Source organism: Diabrotica virgifera, chromosome 5 (genome assembly GCF_917563875.1).
Source record: "Diabrotica virgifera virgifera chromosome 5, PGI_DIABVI_V3a".
Lineage (NCBI taxonomy): Eukaryota > Metazoa > Arthropoda > Insecta > Coleoptera > Chrysomelidae > Diabrotica > Diabrotica virgifera.
In genome coordinates, this window is record NC_065447.1 from 224011109 (window position 1) to 224034591 (window position 23483).

A 23483-nucleotide genomic window follows, 5' to 3' on the forward strand; every position below is an offset into this window, starting at 1 on the left:
CCCCCTCAGAAACTCAGAAACCAAGAGCTTCTTCAAAATTTAAAAAAACATGTCAATTTTTAATGGAAGGGGGACGAATTTTTATGCAAAATCCATGCCCTTAAATTCATGCCCTACGTTACCCCGCATCAACCCCCACTTTTTTTTTTAAATAGTAAGTGTGGTCGAGTGGCACATCATTTGAAAGGTAATTTTTTTCTCTAAACGACGCTCTATTTTTTTTTAATTTACATAATAAGTTTGAAGATAATTTTGGACTTAACAAATTTATTATAAATTAGTTAAATCCAAAATCTCTAAGGTAAAAATCTTTAAAGTTATTCCGCAAATTAAAAAAAAATAAGGGATCCTGTAGAGAAAACAAATACCTTTCAAATCGAATACACCTGCCAACTCGACTACACTTGCTATTTAAAAAAACTGGGTGGCTGATGCGGGGAAGGGAAAGGGGGACGAATTTTGCATGAAAATTCGTCCCCGCCTCAATACAAATTGACATGTTTTTTTTAATTCTGAAGAAACTCTTGGTTTCTGACTTACTGGAGTGGGGGTTAAATTTTCGTTGAAAGACTCTGTATATCCATTTCTTATAGTTTAAATTTTACTATTTTATTATATTTCGGTAATTATTTACTATTTTTGGATTTGGATATAGATACTGATAGTGCTACTACTTCTTGTTCCTTCAATTTTGTTGTAAAAATACAGTATTTTCTTTTTAAAGAAAGAGACTTTTAAGTATAGAAATTATACCCTGTATCCAATATTATTTACTACCTACCAGCATCATCTCCTGCAACGTTCACCTGCTGTCGTGTAGTTTTACCTGCGAGCACAAAATTTACCTGCAAGAAAGATTTTTTAACCAAACTGTACCGAGAAAAGTCATCCTCCGCCAACAAAAATTATTTAATCGGTATAAAAAAACAGCAGATGTCAGAAAATTTAAAGCAGAAAGCAAAGCAGGTATAGAATACAATAACAAAGTTTTAAAGGGTGCAGGAATGAAAACGCAGGATTCTGATAGTCCAGGTGTTTTGAAATCGAGCGCTACCGCGCATGACACGCATTTTCATTCTTCGAACAAAACTACTTGTTGCCCTTCTTCGAATTCAGTCTGCTTGCTGTTTATTGTGACGATTGTACCGGCTCAATACAGTAGTGTATCGGCGTGAAATCATACATCAGACAGAGACTATTTTGATTTATTTATCTTAAAAAGTGAACATGGAACTTATTTGTACTGAAAATCTCGAGAATACTTGCAGAGCTACGCGAGACAAAGCTATTTTTCATGATATTCGTGTACTGAACAATTTGTTAAACGAGGAAGTGTTCTCAATCCCAAAGTGTAATTATTTTGAAAAGGTACAAAACGATGTTCAACCCTTCATGAGAAAAGTGGTGACTACTTGGATGTTAGAGGTAAGAAACTATTTAAAATTATTATTTAATAACTATAAAATAAGAATTTCTTGACTTGACAGTCTCGTCTGTCTTTTGTTTTATTTGCCAGACATTAAATTGGCGCACTTTTCGACAATATTTTTTATGAATTCAAATGTTTTTACGATATAATTTTGAAAATACTACTTCATTGTTTTATTATTTAAAGCTGTCAGTTTCGTTTAAAATAAATGCAACAAATAACAAATGACGAATTTCATCTAAACAATGTTTTCATTATGTTGTGTAAAGTACATGTAACCTCCAATGTCTACAAGATGTCTATCAAAAATTCCATTCGGTAAATATTGTTATTCTAGCCATTTACTTTTAATTCTCATTTAAAATTTTTTATATCCAAAGGTCCTAAATCTCAAAATTTTGTGATATCAACCTATCAATAACCAGTACCTAACTATCATTTTTGCTAATAATCTGATGATATTTTTATTCCAATATTTCAAAACATAAATTGTTGATTAAATAGTATAATTACTTATTTTTGTCTGAGATAATCTGGTCCTGAGTCCTGCCTGATCACATGTTAAAAATGTCTGTGCAACAAGTTCTTGCATGTTCTTAACTACCTCTTTTAGTATCCTATATCTATATATCTACTAATCCACAAACCTTTTGTCAATGTAGTAGTATGTATTTTCTTTTTGATCCCTTGCTGAGAAATAGTGTTACGTGACATAGATCTCAAAAATCAATTGCCAAGTGAAACATTAGCCTGTCAACAACCTTACTTTTTCAGGTTTGTGAAGAGCAGATGTGTGAAGACCAGGTCTTGCCTTTGGCTATCAACATCATGGACAGATTTCTGTGCATTTGTGAAATCAAGAGACAACAATTGCAGCTACTTGGTGCCACCTGCCTTCTGATCGCTTCCAAGGTTAGAAGTACGAATCTGCTCCCCATCGATCTTCTCTGTGCCTATACTGATTACAGTGTCTCTTATGAAAACATAGCGGTAAGTAAATGTTTTAATACCTAATATGTAAATAGTTGTAGCTAGTAGCATAGTCATTGTGTGTAACAGGTGACAAATGAGTAGTGTAGTCTGTTCACTAAACTCAGACACAACTAGTAATTTTAGTTGGTAATTTTATTGTTTTTGGCCAATTTTGCCAAAATTAGCAAAATTACTAACTATTTAGTAATTATTAACTATTTAGCAATTATTTTTTTTTGTCAATTTTACCAAATTCGCAAATTTACTTACTAAAATCACTACCTAGTCAGTTGTGTCTGAGTTTAACGAACCGACTATACATTTTTTACTGTGTTACACAAATTCCAATGCAAAATTTGTCTTTTTCTTATAAATGCTTACTTACAAAGAATTTTGTTAGTTCTTGAAATCACCTCCTTCAAGAAATTTGTTACCTGTCAATTGTTTATTCAACTTCACTCAAGAAACTATTTAATTTCCTTGCAATAAGATATTTCTTAATACTATGATAGTATGTGATGACAATCCCATATCAATTCAATTTTGAAAAGGTCTGGTGACCACTAAAATATTTTTTAGGTTTCTTTAGCAAATTTTTCAGTTTTTGTATCAACATTGACTATTCTTCTAAAATATCCTCCTTTCATTTAACTATTTTAAGACGAAAAGTGTTGTCACTATATAAGATCCTTTGAGACATCCTGAAGAATAATTTACAAATTGTTACTTGTTACACAAGAAGAAATATAACATAAATATCATCTTGGTATATCTCAGTAGCTAATTATCAACTGATTAAAAGATGACACTCTGCTAGAACAGAACATACGCGTAACCAGGGGTTTTGGGGGTTACTACACCCCCCTCATTTGGATATACTTTGAGCTTATGAACCCCCTATGTGTTTAACACCATTACTATTCCATACCCCGCAGAGACTATCAAATAGTTGTAACCCCTCCCCCTTAGGATCATCCTGAACAGAAGATGTGAAGTTTATATTAATACTGGAAGAAATCATGCAAGTTTTATCTTATTAGGGATCCCACATTACACAGTATATAGACTAAAAGAATAAAATCATCTCAATACAAAACTTAAAGCTTTCTTTAGAGCAATTGAATCATTTATTTTTGAAAGGGAGTAGCACCATTTTTTACTTTTCGAGTTATAGTAGAAAATCCTTCTCTCTTTTTATATCTGTTTCATTTGGTGTTCAATGCAGTTTCGCAGTAGGTATAAACTATATCCATGCAATGCATCAGTGTTTGCTTCCTTTCAGCACCAAATGACATGGACATAGAAAAAGAGAAGGGTTTTTCACTATAACTTGAAAAGTAGAAAATGGCGCTTACCCCCTTTTAACAATAAACGATTCAATTACAGAATTTATCTGAAAAATATCAAGAAATAGGTACTCCATAGATGTCATAGTTCTACATTACATGTAGTGACATAGGTACATGAAGGCTTAAATTGTGAATTGAACAGATGTGATACATTTTATCTGCACATTGTACCTATTGGATGGAAGTTTGTCCATAGTTGGACAAAAGGTGATTTCAATAAATTTCTGTTAAAAAAAACTCAATATTTAATTATTGTTATGTTGTTACAATGACAAGAAAAATTTGTCATTGGAATTGTTTCACCACACAATATGATGTAGAAAAAATTATATAGAACAGAGTAGATGCTAAAAGCCACAGAAATGGACTGTGAATATCTGTAGGAAAATCTCTGAGAAAACGATAATCAAATGAGATGTATGAATTGTAGATGACATTAGGACAAAACAACTTCTATGGTACATCCATGTACAGAGGATGACAGTAAGAAATCAACTGTTAAGCTGCAGAAAACATGGAATATCAAGAAGAAGCTGGAGAGAAGGCGTATATAGGTAAACAAGAGCCTGCAACTTGGATGAAGACACATGGAGAGATAGATAGATGGCGGCTGGGTATTGAAAAATGTCCTAGCTAGACTATTGTAAATCAATTAATTGTAATATGTTGTTAGGTGTGTATAATATGTTATAGGTAGGGAGGTTGTATGGTGTTATAGACCTTTCTACACTGTTCTGTATTTGGTCCTTCCTGAGCATAGCGGATTCCAGTCTGAGACTTTGGGGGAGGAACTCTCTTCTGAGCTGGACTCTACACAGGACAGGACAGACTGGGTGAGGGCAATCTCAACCCTGACACTGTTTGACCCAACAGCATGTAGAAATCAAGCACAATAGGACAGGTGTGAATAAAGTATAAGGGGCAGCTCCTATGTCTATAACTGCCTACACCATGCTCAATCTATAAATGATCATCAGACAATCCCATCACACTTCGCATATAATACAATGAGATTTGTGCTGCGACTACTGCTTTCCTAAATCCCAAGATGTAACGTCATCATGTCCATGAGATGCATGGCACAGGAGGAAAAGTATTGTCTAAGTCATAGGCGTAACCAGGGGGGTTTTGGGGGTTATAACCCCCCATTGGGATGGACTTTGAGCTCTATACGCTTAACACCATATCCCTCAGAGACCTCAGTAGTTGTAACCCCCCTTTCCAGTAGTTGTAACCCCCCCTTAGGATCATCCTGGTTACTCCTATGGTCTAAGTAGACCCTTAACAATGTTCCAGAGATCTGGCGAATTCTCCTTGTTCATGTTTGTTATTTTGTTATGGTCTATTTTTGTTTTCCGAGATAAACTAGGCTATGGATAATTAAAACATGCAGAAGCTGGGATGTTTTGTTAGTTACGATATCTAATAGTATTCGTAAGTTCATTTTTCATTCGTAGATCTCACGGAAGTTGAACACTTCTTTGTTTTATGTAAAGATGGCAACATACATGGCTCTGCTAGAACATCTTGAATGTAATGGAAAATGTTTATAGTAGACTCATAAGTACTCATAACATACTATAAATAGTAGACTTAAAAGTAGAAAAAAAGTTTAATTACTCTTGCTTAATATTTATCGTCTTAATTATTTTAACTGTACTAATATGCAAGTATTTACTGTAAGTTCTAAAATGACAAATTTACAATGATTAAATCGACGTCAAAATATCGGCAAGTCCTTATCTTTAAAGCGGCTACTCTAATTTCGTAAACATTTATACCAAACGTTGATGCCGCCACTTTTTTGCGCATTCTGGCCGAATTCCATCTCTACTATACCTACCTCAAGCACTTATTATTTTACCTATTGTTTTTAACTTTTGGGCTAGTCCAGACCTGTTGAACTGATTAGGAGAGCTGTAGATCACAATTAAAGCAGGAATAACAGCAATAAACCATCCTTACTGAGAATAAAGTCATTAAAATTAACGCTGATTCGGAAACAGACGACCCCTATCCATTTTCGTTATTCTTTGGTCCCAATAAGGATAATATTTTCTATAATAGAGAAAATAGAAATCCACTCTTGGTTGATTAACTATCGATGTTTTACCAAAAAGCATGAAATCATATACATTACTTAATTCCTGAACCCAAACAGGCCATTACTTTTTATTACGAGACAATCGGCTGGGATCCCCATTTATTTTTTTCATAGTTCATTCTTACAGAAGATAAAAAGATTTCAAAATTGTTGATTATGCGTTTTGTTATCTTAAAAAATATGAATATTTACAACGCAAATTTAAGTCTATAGCATTTGATTAAGCTGATATCGTTTGGGTATCAAGTTTTTTATTTATTTATATGGTTGTCCAACAGCAACAGCCTTTATTTATTATCCTGCAAATTTTGTTTTTTTTAACATTATGTATCTTAAACAGTCATGTGAAAAATTGGCGTGTGATTCTTCCTTTATACAGCGTGTCCACGGATGGGATGCACAAGAGGAAAAACTTTTTTATTTTCAATTTTAGCGAAAAATGTCATTCTTGATAAAAAGATTTGCTTGTTCTAAAACCCTATAAAACGACATAAAATTCAAGTTTTTCAGAACCTGCTTTATTTTGTAGCCAATTTTATGTAAATCCTGATAAATTTTTGCACTAAGTTCCAAATACATAGTAACAATAATCAATAATCTAGTGATAGTGTTGCTGAGCTACAATGCAGCTTAGTAACTGTCAACTCCGATAAATAATTTGCGAATTATCCTTATTTTCGACAATGTTAAGCGTTCACAAAGAATTTATCTTTTGAATTGTTGTGAATTATTTATCAATAATAACAGTTCACAAGATAAATTCTTTGTTGAACGCTTAACATTGTCGAAAAAAATGACAATTCGCAAATGATTTATCGGAGTTGACAATTACTAATCTGCATTGTAGCTTAGCAACACTAGATTATTGTTACGATTTCGAACTTGGTGCAAAAATTTATAGGGATTTGCATAAAATTGGATATAAAATTAAGCAGGTTTGGAAAAACTTGAATTTTATTTCATTTTATGGGGTTTTAGATTTTAGAACAACCAAAACTTTTTATCAAGATTGACATATTTCGATAAAATTGAAAATAAAAAAGTTTCTCCTCTTGGGCACCCCATCCGTGGACACACTGTATTTCTGTTTAGCATACAGGGTGCTGCATTAGTGCGAGGAAGTCAAATTAATGCTTGGTCGTATGAGATCCGAAAAAAAAATTTAAAAGTTGGGGCATACATAGGACCATAATTTAAAAATATTTTCAAATATACAGTGTCACCCGTATTGACAGCGTGAAACAAACTTACCTTTTTTTAATGGAACACCCTGTATATTTTTACATTTTTGTACTCGTCGATTTTTACTTCTTGAAATATAAGGTTTTGCAATGTTATACGAGATGATTAAAAAAATAATTACATTTTTTTTATTAATTTCATAGCAATATTCACACCCTGTAGAATCGTAGTGATTTGACATTAAAAAATATATTTACGTTCAAATGATTTTTAGTATTATCTACTATTGTAAAAAATTATTAACATAGCGAAATGTTTAATTTTGGTATACAGGGTTGATCGAAACTCGGAATGAGTTTTCGTAAATCGAACACCCTGTATTTTAGTATGGTAATGAAATGTTATTTTATGGCACTTTAATATTTATCAAGCACCTATACCTGTATTGCTTTAACTTGCGAGTTATTCGTGATGTTTTAAGCCAAACATTAATTCCAACAACAATCACGAGAAATTTTGTTAGGTTGGCCGCGAAAATATTCAGTCAAAAATAATTAAAAAAAATACAGAATACATAATCTAGACTGATCCTTAATTTATTAATATTTGATGAGATATCAAAATACCTCAGTAGTTAAGATTGTTGGTGTGTAAAATGTTAATAAAAAACACAATATTCTATCTAGTTGACTATTACTGACACTAAACTTGCTTAAAAATTTGACAACACTCATTCCAAGTTTCGACCAACCCTTTAGTTATACCAAAATGAAACATTTCGCTATATTAATAATTTTTTAAAGTAGTAGACTACATTAAAAATCATTTGAACATAAATAGATTTTTTGATGTCAAATCACTACGGTTCTAAAGGGTGTGAATATTAGAGGAAAGTAACCAAATATGGAATAGTGTCCTAATATGGAATTCCTTGATTTCTCTGAAAATATAAGTTGGAAGCGCACTACAAGACCATCCTCTATTTCAGTCGCTCTCTTTATTATCATATTCACACCTCTATGTCAGATGCGCGAAAGATACGTGTCTGGCAGGCGCGTTTTGTTTTATCGTCTCGCAGAAAATTTCAAAGGTAAATATATGCAACGAGTATTATTCGTTATTATGCAGGAATATAGACTTGTTATGCTATTGAGTATATGGATAGTACCTTTATTTAAATATTTTATGACCATCTGTAATTAAAACATTACGACTTGAAAAAATGTTGATGCTAGTTTAAACTAATGTACAAATCCAAATATGGACAGTCGTTGGTGCCTAATTATGGAATAGTGGATTAAGTGCATAATGTGTGAGCTCATTATGATTTGCTGGTCCAGAGTTTCATGCATGGATCTGTGATGTCCGCAAGTGAATTAAGTTAATTCTTTAATTTTTCACAATTTTCTTTTTTAAATTTATTTGATCTCAGATGTTTATGTCTATTTTTGATATTGATATGTTGATTTTTTTCCTATATTCCATATATGGGTACCTATTCCATATTTGTTCACTCATTTGGGATTTTGTTTTTTTGTTCGAAATATTTTTGTTAATTAAGATATTTAATAGAAGGCTTTTAATTACATACATAAAAATGTATGACTGATTTGTCATAAAACATTAATAGGTCTGGATCCCGCGTATGAAAAAAAGGTTGATTAATAGCAAGCTGAAAATTTGATAATAGCTTAAGGGTGTCTAGTCGGATAAACTTTGATGTATGGGAACACTGGAACAGGGGCAGTTTTAATTGTGGAACAGGTTAAAAATTTGGAACGGTCACACCACGAAGACGGCACATTTATTTTGTCCGACAGAACAGACTTAAATTCTCCGAACAGAGATTAAACTCTCATGCAAAAATCAGGCTGCTATTTATCACCTGTCATAATTTCTGCCATTTGACATATTCTACATGACCCACTCATTAAAACGCCCATTTGGTGATAAATAGCAGTCTGATTTTTGCATGAGAGTTTAATCTCTGTTCGGAGAGTTTAAGTCTATTCTGTCGGACAAAATAAATGTGCCGTTTTCGTGGTCTGACCGTTCCAAATTTTTAACCTGTTCCACAATTAAAACTTCCCCTGTTCCAGTGTTCCCATATATCAAAGTTTATCCGACTAGACACCCTTAAGCTATTAACAAATTTTCAGCTTGCTATTAATCAACTTTTTTTTCATACGCGGGATCCAGACCTATAAAGTGTTTTCATTTCTATAATAGTTATTTATGATATGTGTTAAAAGCACACGTTTAAGGCACGCATGTGAAAGTTTGCAGAATGAGCGATAGCGAGTTCTGCAATTCACATGAGTGCCTTAAAAATGTACTTTTTAACACGCATATCATACAATATTTTTTCTACAAACGTAATTACAGGACAATATCTACAAAAACTTTTACTTGAACTTGACTGACATTCCATTTTTATATTTTTTTGACATTACATCAAAATTGCCTATACGGTCAATACGAACTGCAGTGCCTTAAAAATATTTTAAAGCACTAGTGCCTTAAAGTAGCATTTTTTAACGCTCGTATGGAGTGCTAAAAATTGCATTTTTAATACGGTTGTAGAAAAAGGTATTTTTTTATATTCCCAAAACAAAATGGTATTCCATAATTGGCGACTTTCCTCTACTATGAAATTAATAAAAAACGTAATTATCTTTTAAACTACCTCGTATAATATTGCAAAACCTTATACTTATTTTAAGAAGGAGACAGATGAGTGTCCAAAAATGTAATAATATACAGGGTGTTCCATTAAAAAAGACAGATAAGTTTGTTTCACCTTGTCAATACGGGTGTTGAAAATATTTTTAAAATAAGGTACTAGCTATGCCCCAACTTTTACCTAAATAATTTTTTTCGTATCTCTTACGACAAATGAGTAATTGCACTTCCTCGGACCAATACCGCACCCCGTATAATATATTATAAGAAAATGTTCTATATTAACCTTCGGTCGGGCGCAATAAAATTCTAACACGGTGGGGCGCATCTCATCTGTGAGATCAAAAATAAATTTCTGCCTAATCTTAACAACAAAAAATAATAAACAGTGCTATTCAATTAAAAATGGTTACCTATAGTCCGTCCGCTATAACTTTTCCCATGCGGTGCGATTCATTTTCAATCAAATTAAGTCAAAACAGAAAGTGAAACGTACGCCGATGTGTGTAATATATAGTATACAGTATACAAAATGTATATACACATCGACGTTCGTTTCAATTTATGTTTTGACTTAATTTGATCGAAAATGAATCATACCGCATGGGAAAAGTTATAGCGGACGGACTATATTTTTTGATTTCTAACTAATATTTTTAAATAATCGCATAAATAATTAACACAAAAAATAAGTTATTTAATCATCAACGAAAAACGCCTCCCGTAGGCACATCAAATATCTAAAATCTAAGTATTTAATCTCACAGATTAGATGCGCCCGACCGAAGGTTAAATATGTTTCGAGCGTGAATGTTTTTCAACATTAATAGAAAAAAAAAAAAGTTTTAAGTTGGTGGTCAGTCGAGTATTTAGTGTACAATATGATTTAAAGGGTTCATTATTGCCTATACTGGTTTACAATGGCATTTTGACCGTTTTCTGACACGCGTAGGTTATTTACAGTTGGCGTGTGACCAGAGGATAACCCATGATGCCCATTGCAGCAACATACGTTGATCTCATTGTTTGTTAACCTCGTTATTACCTCTAACGGCCAATGCCCTTTCACTACCTTAAAAAATGTATTATACTATTTTTTTTATCTATTACACCAGTACATTTTTAACACTTTTCGTATAATCAGTCCCAAATTGGTGTGGGTCCCTATGAGTGTAGTACCGAAGTAGCTCTACAATATCCTAAGTTAATTACAAAAAAATAAAGATTAAGAAAATAAAATTTACATAGTACCCCCGAAATAAATAAAGACTTAAAAGTAACAGTTGTATTTTCCTTGCTCCGAATTTATGTTGAATACTTGAATACATGAAACTTTTATATTTTGGGTCATAAAAAATATTATATTGTTTTCTTAACAACCAATTGGATATCAGATTTCAGTGTTCCTGCTTGTTATTTTCTGATAAAAAAACTCCCCAAGATATTGAATAATTTCATTGGACTCTGCACCATTTTGTATCTCCTCATAGATAATGTAAATGGACTAACATTCTAACATTCACTATGGTACTGAACAACAGTAAGTGTATGTTCTCAAAAAATTTAGTTTAGACCATTCTACCTTCTAGCCTTTTTTTATCAGTACTGTCTGACGTCTGTATCTTTAAAAATTGTGTAGAAAAACTGCACATAATTTTTCTATTTATATCTAATTGCCACATACCCTTTACTTCTTGCTTTACAGTATTAAATACCATTTAAAATATTTTTGAATTTATACTTCTTTACGCGCGATATGAGAGTGAATTTTAATAGGATTAAAACCTTTGATCCCGGCGCAGTCGCATTACAACTTTGTTCTGATTGGATGTTCAAATTACATGACAAAAATTATTCAATATGGCAGCTGTGGCACAGCTGTCAGCTGTGGGAAATAATTGTTGAATATGAAGGTAAACAAATGTATAATATATTAGTTCTATTGTTGTGAGGACAGAAACAAAAAAGTTTATAATTGTAGTGATTTTTTAATAGTTTTTAAAGCAACAGGTACGTAATAATTGTAAATGTATCATAGGTATTTCTACCAAAATACATAGTATGTAATACTTTTATTTACATAATTTGATTACCATCAAAATTTCTATCAATATTCACCTAATATATTGTTTTCTTACTCTATGTTTTGTTGTATTTTTTCAATTCTAAATCATTTCAATTCAAAATCAAAATAATTTGATTTACATAATTCAAAAATGACAAAAGTTTAATCCGTTTAGTTAGTCGATCTTCGCACATAATGACATACTGTCTCCGTGGCGAAGCGTTTAATGCGAGTGAACCCCAATACAACGCCAATACCAGCCGCGGTGGTAAGTTGGTTCGAATCCCAATAGAAACTTATTTTTTTTATTTTTTTTATACATTTTATGATTGTAAGTATATTTATTATATCATTTTATTTTCAGAAAATACGTATTTAGTTAAAAAATTTTTCGACAATTAATGTTCAAAAATCATTTGTGGCGTTTTTAATGTGTTTGTGTGTGTTTTATTCTTTTATTATTTTAATTTTTGGCACTGTTTTAATAAAAATGTTTGAGAAGTAGTAAGTATAAATTAGTTTAATATTTAAATAAAATATAAATAAAAAGTATATTAATTTCGTTTATAATCATATAATCATATAATAGAAGTATAACTTCTTACGTGCGTACAAAGTACACACACATTCTTTTTTTTTTAAATCTAACCTAATCTAACCAAACTTTTAATTCATAAATATGTAAAAGTAAAATTAGTGGTTAAAAGTCAAATGTGTAGCTCCCTCTAATTACAATTTTTTGACGTCTCTATACCTTTACTTTACGTTCCTAACTTTTGGAACATAATGCAAGATTAGAAAGTTTTTTACCAAAATTCAAAATTTTCTTTTTCTAAATTTCCACGAAAATAATTATGTCGCTCTTCATCTTTTTGTGCGATTTTGTACCACTTGACTTAGCACTGGAACCACTGAGCGTATCCTTCAACTGAAGAAGAGGGTCTTCCTACAATTTACCGCCAAAAGAAAACGGACTTACCATATTGAGGATTAACTCGATAATTACCGCCTAATAATATGGTTGTATTAATTGAAGGTTTGGCTAACCAGTAAAATTATTGTTGGTGTCTAATAATTTATGAAATTTATGATTTAAAGTATCTATACACTTGTCTTAAAAAAATGTATATACTGATCTTTAATGGATATAATCAATACTTCTACTGCACTTTCCTATACTAGTGGTCCCTAAACTTTAGCCTACCACCCCATTAAAAAAATTACTAGCACCCTCTGGAATTTTTTTAAAATTATATTAATCGCAATTAAACAGAAAAAAATTATTTATCAAGGTTTTTCGTAATAGGTGTGGATCCCGCGTATGAAAAAAAGTTGATTAATAGCAAGCTGAAAATTTGTTAATAACTTAAGGGTGTCTAGTCGGACAAACTTTGATATATGGGAACACTGGAACAGGGGAAGTTTTAATTGTGGAACAGGTTAAAAATTTGGAACGGTCAGACTTGTTACCCTTTCATTGAACTCTCATGCAAAAATCAGACTGCTATTTATCACCTGTCATAATTCCTGTCATTTGACATATTCTACGTGTTCCACTTATTATAATTCCCATTTGGTGATATATAGCAGCCTGATTTTTGCATAAGAGTTTAATGAAAGGGTAACAAATCAATTGGAAGTTCTGTCGGACAAAATACATGTGACGTTTTCGTGGTCTGACCGTTCCAAATTTTTAACCTGTTCCACAATTAAAACTTTCCCTGTTCCAGTGTTCCCATATATCAAAGTTTGTCCGACTAGACACCCTTAAGCTATTAACAAATTTTCAGCTTGCTATTAATCACCTTTTTTTTCATACGCGGGATTCAGATCTATAAAATATAGTACCTAAAGGAATTTGTAAATAAGAAACATGAAACAAGATATTATGAAAATATTTTTATTGAACTAAGAATAGAAAGCTACATTTCAACACCTAGTATCACCGAAACGAAGCATTTGCGGACATATGTTTATATAGCAAACTCTCATTATTTTTTTTTATACAAAATTGGCCCCTGTGTTCGCACTTTTTTACTATCACTTTGTATATCACTACAAATATTTTGATTTTTGTGTGATATCGGTATATCTCTAAACTCACTGTTTTTTTCATCTGCCGTTCGTGGAATTTAAAGGGAGCATATTTGTTAAAAATTTAGAATTCCTCGAAACAGTTTGTTCACTTCATAATAGTTGGACTATCTTTCTTATCATTTTTAGCAAATACTTATTTATGATTAAATAAGTTTAAATGGTGTTCCAGATTATGATTTTTTTAAATATAAACACGTGCAGTCATTATGCCTGTGCTTTTTCTTTTTTTACTTAAACAGAGGCGGATTTGAAGATTTGCCGCCCCTGGGCTATCCACAATTTTCCACCCTCCCCCCGCCATTTTTTACTTTTTTACCAAAATTTGCCGCCCCTGAATTCTGCCGCCCTACAGCCCATATGTAAATCCAGCCCTCAACCTACAGTCGTTCAAAAGCCTTCTAGTTAGCCCAGTACCGTCTAAGATCTGGATTGACACAATAATCACAAACTGTGAAGCTGTTATTCATGACTTTCTGCCATCTTATTAATGATTGTAACCGCAATTTCCATTCTACAGTCCTTATAGAGATGACTGTTCCTCATTCGTCACATACAAAGAGCATCAACAATGTTTCTTGATGCTTTGTTATGGAATTTCTGAATTATTGCTAAACTGCTTGACACACCCGCAAAATGGGCTTCCATAAGCCCATTAGGTACTGACAAAAACGATAATATACTGGGCGATCATCATCATTCTCTTTGCCTTATCCCTATGCGGGGTCAGCTTCCCTAATTGCATTTCTCCACACAATTCTATCTTGGGTCAGATCAATGTTAATCCCCTTTACCAACATGTCCTGCCTTATCGTCTTCCCCTAGGTTTTCTTTGGTCTTCCTCTCCTACTCCTTCCAGGAATCTGCACTTCAGCTATTCTTCGTATTGGGTGATTAACGTCTCGACGTTGAACATGACCAAACCATCTTAACCTATGATCTCTCCTTTTGGCATCAATTGGTGCCACACCTAGATTTCCCTTTATATACTCATTTCTAATTTTATCCTTCTTTGTCACTCCACTTATCCATCTAAGCATTCGCATTTCCGCCACATGCATTCGTTGTTCCTCTTTCTTTTTCACTGCCCAACATTCAGTTTCGTACATCATAGCCGGTCTTATGGCTGGCTGTTTTATAGAATTTTCCCTTCTGCTTCATTGGAATTTTTCTGTCACACAACACACCACTCGCTTCTTTTCACTTCATCCATCCAGCCCTAATTCTACTGCATGCGTCTCCATCTATTTCTCCATTACTCTGTAATACCGATCCTAGGTATTTAAAACTATCGCTTTCCACAATCATTTCACCATCCAAAGATACCATTTTATTTGTAGTAACTCCATCTTTAAATGAACTTTCCAAATACTCTGTTTTTGTCCTACTAAGATTTAAACCTTTTTCCTCCAGAGCTTGTCTCCACTGTTCCAGATAATGTACTGGGCGAAATACGTAATATATTAGCATCTCCGACAAAGAAAGAAAGAACAAGCAAGCAATCACTAGTGTTTAACCCAGCTTAAAGACCGCTTTACAGCTTGCAAGAAAACTTGCTGCAATTTCTTGCATGCAAGACTTTCATGCAAGTCTATTGCATGGTCTTTTACAGCTTGCAACCCGGCTTGCATGCAATTTGAAAGTTTTACCCTTAACCTAACTTATAAACTTTTGTTTTTTTTTAATTACTTTATTGCTGTTTATTTAACTTGGTAAATTTCGAAATGCCAAGACTATCAGAAATAACCAAATATAAAAGGAAAACGGCGGTAGCAGCAACTTTAAGGCCGGCCATTGGTAATGTTATAAGTATAGCCGATCCCATCACCTTTATAAAGTACACCACTCATAATCTAGAGCATATATGTATACCGAAAAATGCTTAACCTACTAACAATATATGTCGCTAGTTCCAGCCATATTTTTGTTATCCTACCTGTTGTGTATTGTTTATAAAAAAATGTGAAAGTTTTGCTTTTTTCTCAATAAATATAAGAGCGTTTATATCTAAATTACTTAAGTATTTAAATGAATTTCATGATAAAATTCCGTTTAGCACTACAGTAGAAGTAATGGAAGGATATAACGTTAAAAAAATGTGAATTAATAAAGTACTTTTTGCGTGGTGTACTTTTAAAATAAATTTCTGAAATTAATAGAAATTGGCATGTGAAACGTAAATATTCGACATATAATACGAATACAGTATAGGAATCTGTAAGAATCTAAGCTCTGTTAATGTAGCCATTATGTATAAGATGGCGCTACGAAAAATATTATATACATGTGCAAAATTCAGGAGCGGATGGCCCGTTTGAAACTTTCCTTTGGAAATTTCGGTACTGTATAGAGAGTAATACCGTTTTGAGGGATGCGGGTGGTTCATTATTGCGTACTTGGAATAATATCAGGGCCCCGTAACCGGGCGTGCAACGCGTGCGTAACCCCAATGGGGCGCCAAACCGAAGGATTGGTAAATAAGAAATATTTATTTTAAATGAGATAATCATTTTTTATATACAATTTTATTTATTCCATGAACAGCTAGAGAAATCTCAAAAATCAAATATTGTGTTATTACTGAAAAAATGATTATTATTCCCGTCCTGAAATGTTGAACGTACTCCGTCTAAAATATATTACATTTTATTGTCCCTTCCTAATTTTTTTCTTTGAAGTATGTAGATAGATTGAATTACGCTTGCCATATGAAAATCAAACATCAAATCACACTCCTTGACGACTAGAAACATAAATTAGTACCCATAACGCAACTTAGCAGTTTTACTCCTATAAAGTGAATCTTTTACTCTAATGATAATTACCCTTAAGTAAACACATACTCTATGAATTATGATTATGTATTTAACTTGGGTATTACCTTTTCCCGTAAAATTAATAATGTATTAATAATAATTAAAATTAATAATTAATAAAATTAATATGAAACCATATGGTTGCTAGTTATGCAGACACCCTATATAAAATTTGTTTGAAAACTTTGATATAACAAAATATTATTGTTTATTTACTTGAATGTATATTTTTAATTTAATACACAGGGTGCTTCATTCATGTTGCAAAAAAATTTAAGGGGAAAGACGCAAAATATCGCTTCTCAAAATTTTCCTGTGTTTTAAATGTGTTCATTTTTTTCGAATACTGAGAAAACTAATAAGTATTTTTAAAAAAATTAAACGCAGAATGAAAGAAAACGTTATTGCCGAGGGCCGACAGTCCCTTAGAATAAATAAAAAGTTTCTTTTGAATTAAATATTTGCAATTCACTAAATTTTCTCTGTTTTCACTAAGTTTTCAGGAGAAGTTTTTTCAGGAGAAGAATAGGAGAAGTTTTAATTGTAGAACAGTTTAAAAATTTGGAACGTCAGATTACGAAAACGCTCCATGTATTTTTTCGAACAGAACTTCCAATTGATTTGTTACTGTTTCATTAAACTCTCATGCAAAAATCATATTGCTATTTATCAAAAATATAATTCCTGCCATTTGACATGTTCTTCGTGTTAAACTTATTAAAATGCCCAGTTGGTGATAATACCAGTCTGATTTTTGCATAAGAGTTTAATGAAATCGTAACAAATCAGTTGGAAGTTCTGTCAGACAAAATACATGGAACGTTTTCGTAGTCTGATGTTCCAAATTTTTAACCTGTTCCACAATTAAAGCTTCGCCTGTTTCAGTGTTCCCGTACATCAAAGTTTGTCCGACTAGACACAGTTAAGTTAAAAATTTTCAGCTTGTTATTAATCAACTTCTTTTTTGTACGCGAGATCCAAGCCTATAATTCAAATTTAACTTATAAATAAGTGATTTTTACTCAGGTCAGCCGTTATGATGAAACATTTTATTTTAGGGAATATAGTATGGTATAGTTAGACCCATACCCAGACATCCAAAGTGAAAGTTATCCTCCAACACCAAATTGTTCTATATGGTCCACATAATGTTCAGAAAAAAGTCACACCATTTTGAGCGTCGGGTTTGGGGGGGAGAGGGGGGAGAAATCGGTAAATTCGTAGTTTTTTACGTTTTTCGTCAATATTTCTAAAACTATGCGATTTAGCATGAACAACCTTCTATACAAAATTGTTCTACATTAAATTTGAAACAAAAAAGGTCCTATGCATAACCCTTCTAAAATGAACGGTTCCAAAGTTACGGAGGTAGTATGTTATAATTGGTCCAAAAAAGGCCTAACCCAGACATCCGAAGTAAAAGTTTTCCTGCAACACCAAATTGTTCTATATGGTCCACATATGAGTGATCGCGTCTAACCTTAATTTATACCGTTTTTTTTTAGTTGTTATATGCATGTTTATCCGATTTTTTTGCCGGTACGGCGAGCTCTATTTCAAAAATCTTCTAGTTTCCTCCAAATAATATTTTTTCTAGATTTTTTGTGATATTCTAAATAAAATAAGTTTCTTGACATTTTTCTCCAAAGTTAATGGTTTTAAAGTTATAAGCGATTTAAATCCGAAAAATGCCAAAACGCATTTTTGGATTTTAAATCGCTTATAACTTTAAAACTGTTAACTTTTGAGAAAAATGTCAAGAAACTTATTTTATTTAAAATGTCCCAAAAAATCTAGAAAAAATATTTTTTGGAGGAAAACTGGAGATTTTTGAAATAGAGCGCGCCGCACCGACAAAAAAATCGGATGGACATGTATATTTAACAATTAAAACACGACGGTTTAAATTAGGGTTAGACACAATCACTCTTTAGAATCTTCAAGCTGAATGTTTAAACTTCAATTTAAGAATCTGGCAACCTCAAAAGTTCTAATTTAAATATGAGTTTTTAGGCCTCGTAAATGAGCATTTTCGCACTTTTCAGATTTTAAATCGCCTATAACTCGAAAACTATCAATTTTTGAAAAAAATTACAAGATACCTTTCTTGTTTAGAATGACCCACTAAACTTAAAAATATATGTTCCGGGGCAAAAAAACGTGATCTTTTCTATTTGTTTATAAAAATTGTTTAAACAGTTTCTGCCCAAAAATTCCGCCCGGCACCCTTCAGATTTGTTTAGAGGGGACATGTTTGAATAGGAATCCACAAAGAAACCGAATCAGAAATTTTCCCAGACGGGAGCGGTCTCACCACATGGACTAAAATAGATTTCTCCAATACTTTTGGTTTAGATTTTACCACGAGATACGAGCACAGTATTTATCCAAGTAAAATTTTCAGCGAGACCCCGTCCTTAAACCGCCTACTAAAAAATTAAAAGTTCGCACCTGATATATAAAACGATTTCGAGTCATCTTAGCGAGGCCGCACCTGCATACTCTCTGTACTTAACTAAACTATCGACTCACTAAAAATTCTGCCGTTTGCGGCCTCGCTTAGATATCTATTGCGTTATTTCTCCGATAGAGGCAGCATCTCTCGGGAAAGAATCTTTTCTCTCTGTTGCGCCGGCATTTGGGGACCTCTCTTTCATACAACGGCCGGCCTTAAGTATTATTATTGCTGCAGCCAGCCTTTTAGTCACTAATTTAGAACGCCGAGATTGAAGATGGTGAGTAAGATCTTAGTTGAACAAGAAGAGGGGTAATAATGTATCTCCAACAGAAGAATTTATCCAAGTAGATGATGAAAATGACTCTAATTTTCTAGGAATGAATGTACATTTTAATAAACCCTTGGGAAAAATTGAACAATTACAAAGAAATCTATATTTCGAAATACTATTTCTGCGAAACACAAATTAATTATTATCCTAAGGTACTTAGCTAGAGGAGAGAGAGCTTCCGTAGCTTAATATACAATTTACAATAATTATAGAATCTCAGAAAGTGCCATTTCATTATTCATTCATTTCCATCATTGATATATTTCACAAACAGAAAACAGCTGATCGGCATGTATTCGTGTCAATGACATTTGATATTGTGGAAAAATCAAATTCCCCTAGACTTGCATGAAAACTTGCAGAAAAAATGGCACCAAACCGATTATCGCGCAATTGCAAGAAGTTGCATGCAATAATCAACTGACGACATACTGCGCATGCCTTTAGGCAACTTTCTTGCGTCTTGCAGGTAGAATTGCAAGCTGTAAAGCGCCCTTAAGAGACCTTGAGAATGACATTCGGGCGACAATTCATTGGGGCGAGGAGGATTACTAATGTAAGCAGGAATCTATCTATCAGCAAAGTGCTTATCATTTGGGAGTCCTGAGTACAAAGACTCCCATACGAAATCCTATCCCGAACAATGCAGGGCAGCATGAGGCGCTCTATTCCCGCTATCTCTAGTGACTTATCATCTGTATTGCTTGCTCGAGCCTCGAGTCCTTGCTCTGACGTGTAGTTCGTTGACTCCTTGCTCGAGGATGTGGGCCCCTCTTGTTAGCATTTTTTTATGGCTTGCGCTTTGTGTTTGAATAATTTTTTTTGGTAGCCGAAGCTGTTTTTTGGGTTTTTTTGTAGATTTTTTGTGGGCTGTCTGAAACATGAATGAAATCAATATTAGTAGAGTTAGAAAATTGGTAAGATCGCTTAACAGCATATTTATATTTAGCTTGAGGTCAGGGCCGCCGAGAGGGATGAGCGGGCCCCGGTAAAAAAAGTGAAGGGCGGGCCCCTGGCAAAAAGTGAAGAGCGAAAAAAATTGTTTAATTTTTATAGAATTCAAATTATTAATAATAAATAATAAGAAACATTTCAAATATAAATTTTATTAAATTTTGATTATATGATTTAAAATAGTGAAAATATTTATATTACAGGTGCTTTTCGAGTTTTCTGATTGACAAAAATGTTTCTAATTCTCAATTCACAAAGTTAATAGGCAGCTAACCGATTCTGTTTCATTGTAGCTATCATTACCTCATACAATTTTTTATGCGAAAAAGAAAACTAAAGGATCTTTCTGCTTCTGTGACTGTCACCGGTAATGTGCAAAATATTCTTAACGCAATAACGATTCAAATTTGAGATGTTTAATTTTATTAAGCAAATATATTGGAAAAAGTTTAGATTCACCAATATCATCCTTGTATATCGCTCTCAATTGAAAAATTTCATCTATCAGTTTTTCACTGATGTCTTCTTTATAAAACTTGCGCAATACATACCTATATCAATTTTTTTCTTAATATTGTCGTCATCTTCCTCTCGGAATATCCATAAAATGTTAAATGACTTTTATTTTCCGCTTAAAATCTTCTGGTTAAATTGCGTATTATATGACACCATTTAATATTTCCCAGCGAAATATTGCATCGGGCTCAAAATTATCAGTCACATCACTACTAGGCCCAGGCAAATCATCAAAAAATCTCACAAGCGTTTTGCGCCGTTTTTCTTTATTTGATGTAGAATAGAATAGAATAGAAAATATGCTTTATTGTCACTGAAAATTATACAATTTTATGGACAAAGCTTAACATAGAGTCAGAGTCATGTAAATTCTGGAGTTATTCCATAATTGCTGGTAACTAATTTAGATTCTTTAACATAGATTCTTCTGATTTTTTGTAAATCTCCTAGAAGCCCTGATATATTTTTAATCTCCATATCCATACCATAGTTTTATCTAATTGCACTGTAGTATTTGACTCGTGTGATTTATTGCTGTTAAAATTTTAAACAAAATCGATTAAAGGTCGTAATATTAAATATAGCCGAGTATTAATTAAACGCATTATGGGCATAATGTGAAGAGCAAAAAAATCGGGAAAAATTACGTCTTTGGTCTGGTCGACGCCGGGCCCCTTACATCTCCGGGCCCCGGTAAAATGTACCGGCTGTACCGCCCTCTCGGCGGCCCTGCTTGAGGTTAATAGTGAAAAACATACCGTTAATAATACAATTAGGAATCAAAATAGTCTAGAGTTCTAGAAGTTATTATAATTTATTTTTTCCTAATCAATTCGGCGAAGCACTTATTTATATTTTGTTTACGTTGGTACATATCACTTTCGTGAGAAAGTCCTCCAACAAATTGTTTTCGCACTCCTACATCATCTACATTCCGATTTGTTATGGGAAAAGAATCCAGGCAGTATAATAACCGTTAATTTAATTATTAGCAGTATGAGTATGATTGTATGATACATTATTATTCTTCTTAGTCTTAGTCACAATTTGTAAACTAAAGCCAATATTCGTTTATAACCAAAGGCGCCTATCAAGATCAATAAAACACCGATAGACGACAAATATTAAAATCAGTGTTGACGATGAATATTTTATAATCTAACCAACATTATCTTATTTCGTTGTACATATAGGATTAACTATTTATATGGGAAATACGCCACAATTAAACTGAAAAAAATAATTTTATTAACGTTTCGACGCCCAAATCGGGTATCGTTGTCAAAATACAAAATACTACTAAATTAAACAAAAATTTTGTTGCTAAGTAAAATATTCTTCTAATAATTTATTTAATCTGACTCATTTATATTGGAAATTCAGACATATACATTTTAAAGGAGAAGACTTTAAAATTATATTGCCAATATTTATGAGTTGCGTTCCTGGGACGACTTTACTGAAAGATAGTTCATTCGATTACATGAAATCAACCCCAACTCAAGAATATCTGTCACAAAAAATATTCTTCTCTTCATTTGAATGGCCTTAGCTGCCAGAGCTATCCGGCCAGGATCCGTACAAAAAAATCATAGCATGTGATCTGTCTTTAAAAAGGCAACCAAATGCAACGATGACAGTAAAATTCTCGCGTTAGAGATTCCATAGTAAATCACGAGGGAAAACCAGGAAAAAACCTCGTGATATTGTACTCATAAATATTGGCAATATCATTTTAAAGTCTTCTACTTTAAAATGTATAATATATGTCTGAATTGCCAATATAAATGAGTTAGATTAAATAAATTATTAGAAGAATATTTTACTTAGCAATAACATTTTTGTTAACAATTTAGTAGTATTTTGTATTTTGACAACGACACCCCGTTTGGGCGTCGAAACGTTAATAAAATTATTTTTTTCAATTTAATTGTGGCTATTTCCCAATTCCCATATAAGTAGTTAATCATAAAAATGCCACAAGGAAATAGCTTCAGAACAATACATATAGGATGTCGCCCAGATTCAGTTTCACTTTTTCAATTTTGATTTCGTAAAAAATGGGTTTCTTACAGGGTGTGATTAAACTATACGTGCATCGTGCATCCACTATTCTGGGAGACCAGGGATTCTTTTGTTAAGATTAGCATATCTTAGTCAAAGACTCCAGATTTAAGGCACTGAAAACTCACCCCCATCTAACCATCACGGATAGTGTTTGTTAGCGTCATCAACGTATATCAACTAGGTCATTCCTTGGCACTTATTGACAGCAGATATTTAGCATGGTACTACCACCAAGACCCTTCTACTAACCATTCTCCCTCTTCCTATTTCATTCGAGCTTGAATCTGACTATGGTGAAGTTGGGAGAACAAGAGATCTAACATAATCCAACAGAACAATCCTCCTGAACGAATCCTTGTCACAGCACGGGCAAATTAAATGTAGTGTAGTGTAGATGTAGAGAAAGCTGTGGCCTACAATGAATGCTATATCACAAGAAACAGAAAACGGTGATCCTGAAGATA

The 23483-nt window shown here is 32.8% G+C and overlaps 1 protein-coding gene across 1 annotated transcript in view; it reads left to right on the forward strand.

Moving 5' to 3' along the window:
* Positions 1–1132: 1132 nt before the first annotated feature.
* Positions 1133–23483, forward strand: part of LOC114336720 (G1/S-specific cyclin-D2-like) — a 93482-nt gene continuing 71131 nt past the window's right edge. Inside the window, exons 1-2 of the mRNA XM_050650761.1 lie at positions 1133–1425; positions 2204–2419. Coding sequence (XP_050506718.1) covers positions 1228–1425; positions 2204–2419 — 414 coding nt within the window. The 5' untranslated portion in view covers positions 1133–1227. The remainder of the gene's footprint in view (positions 1426–2203; positions 2420–23483) is intronic.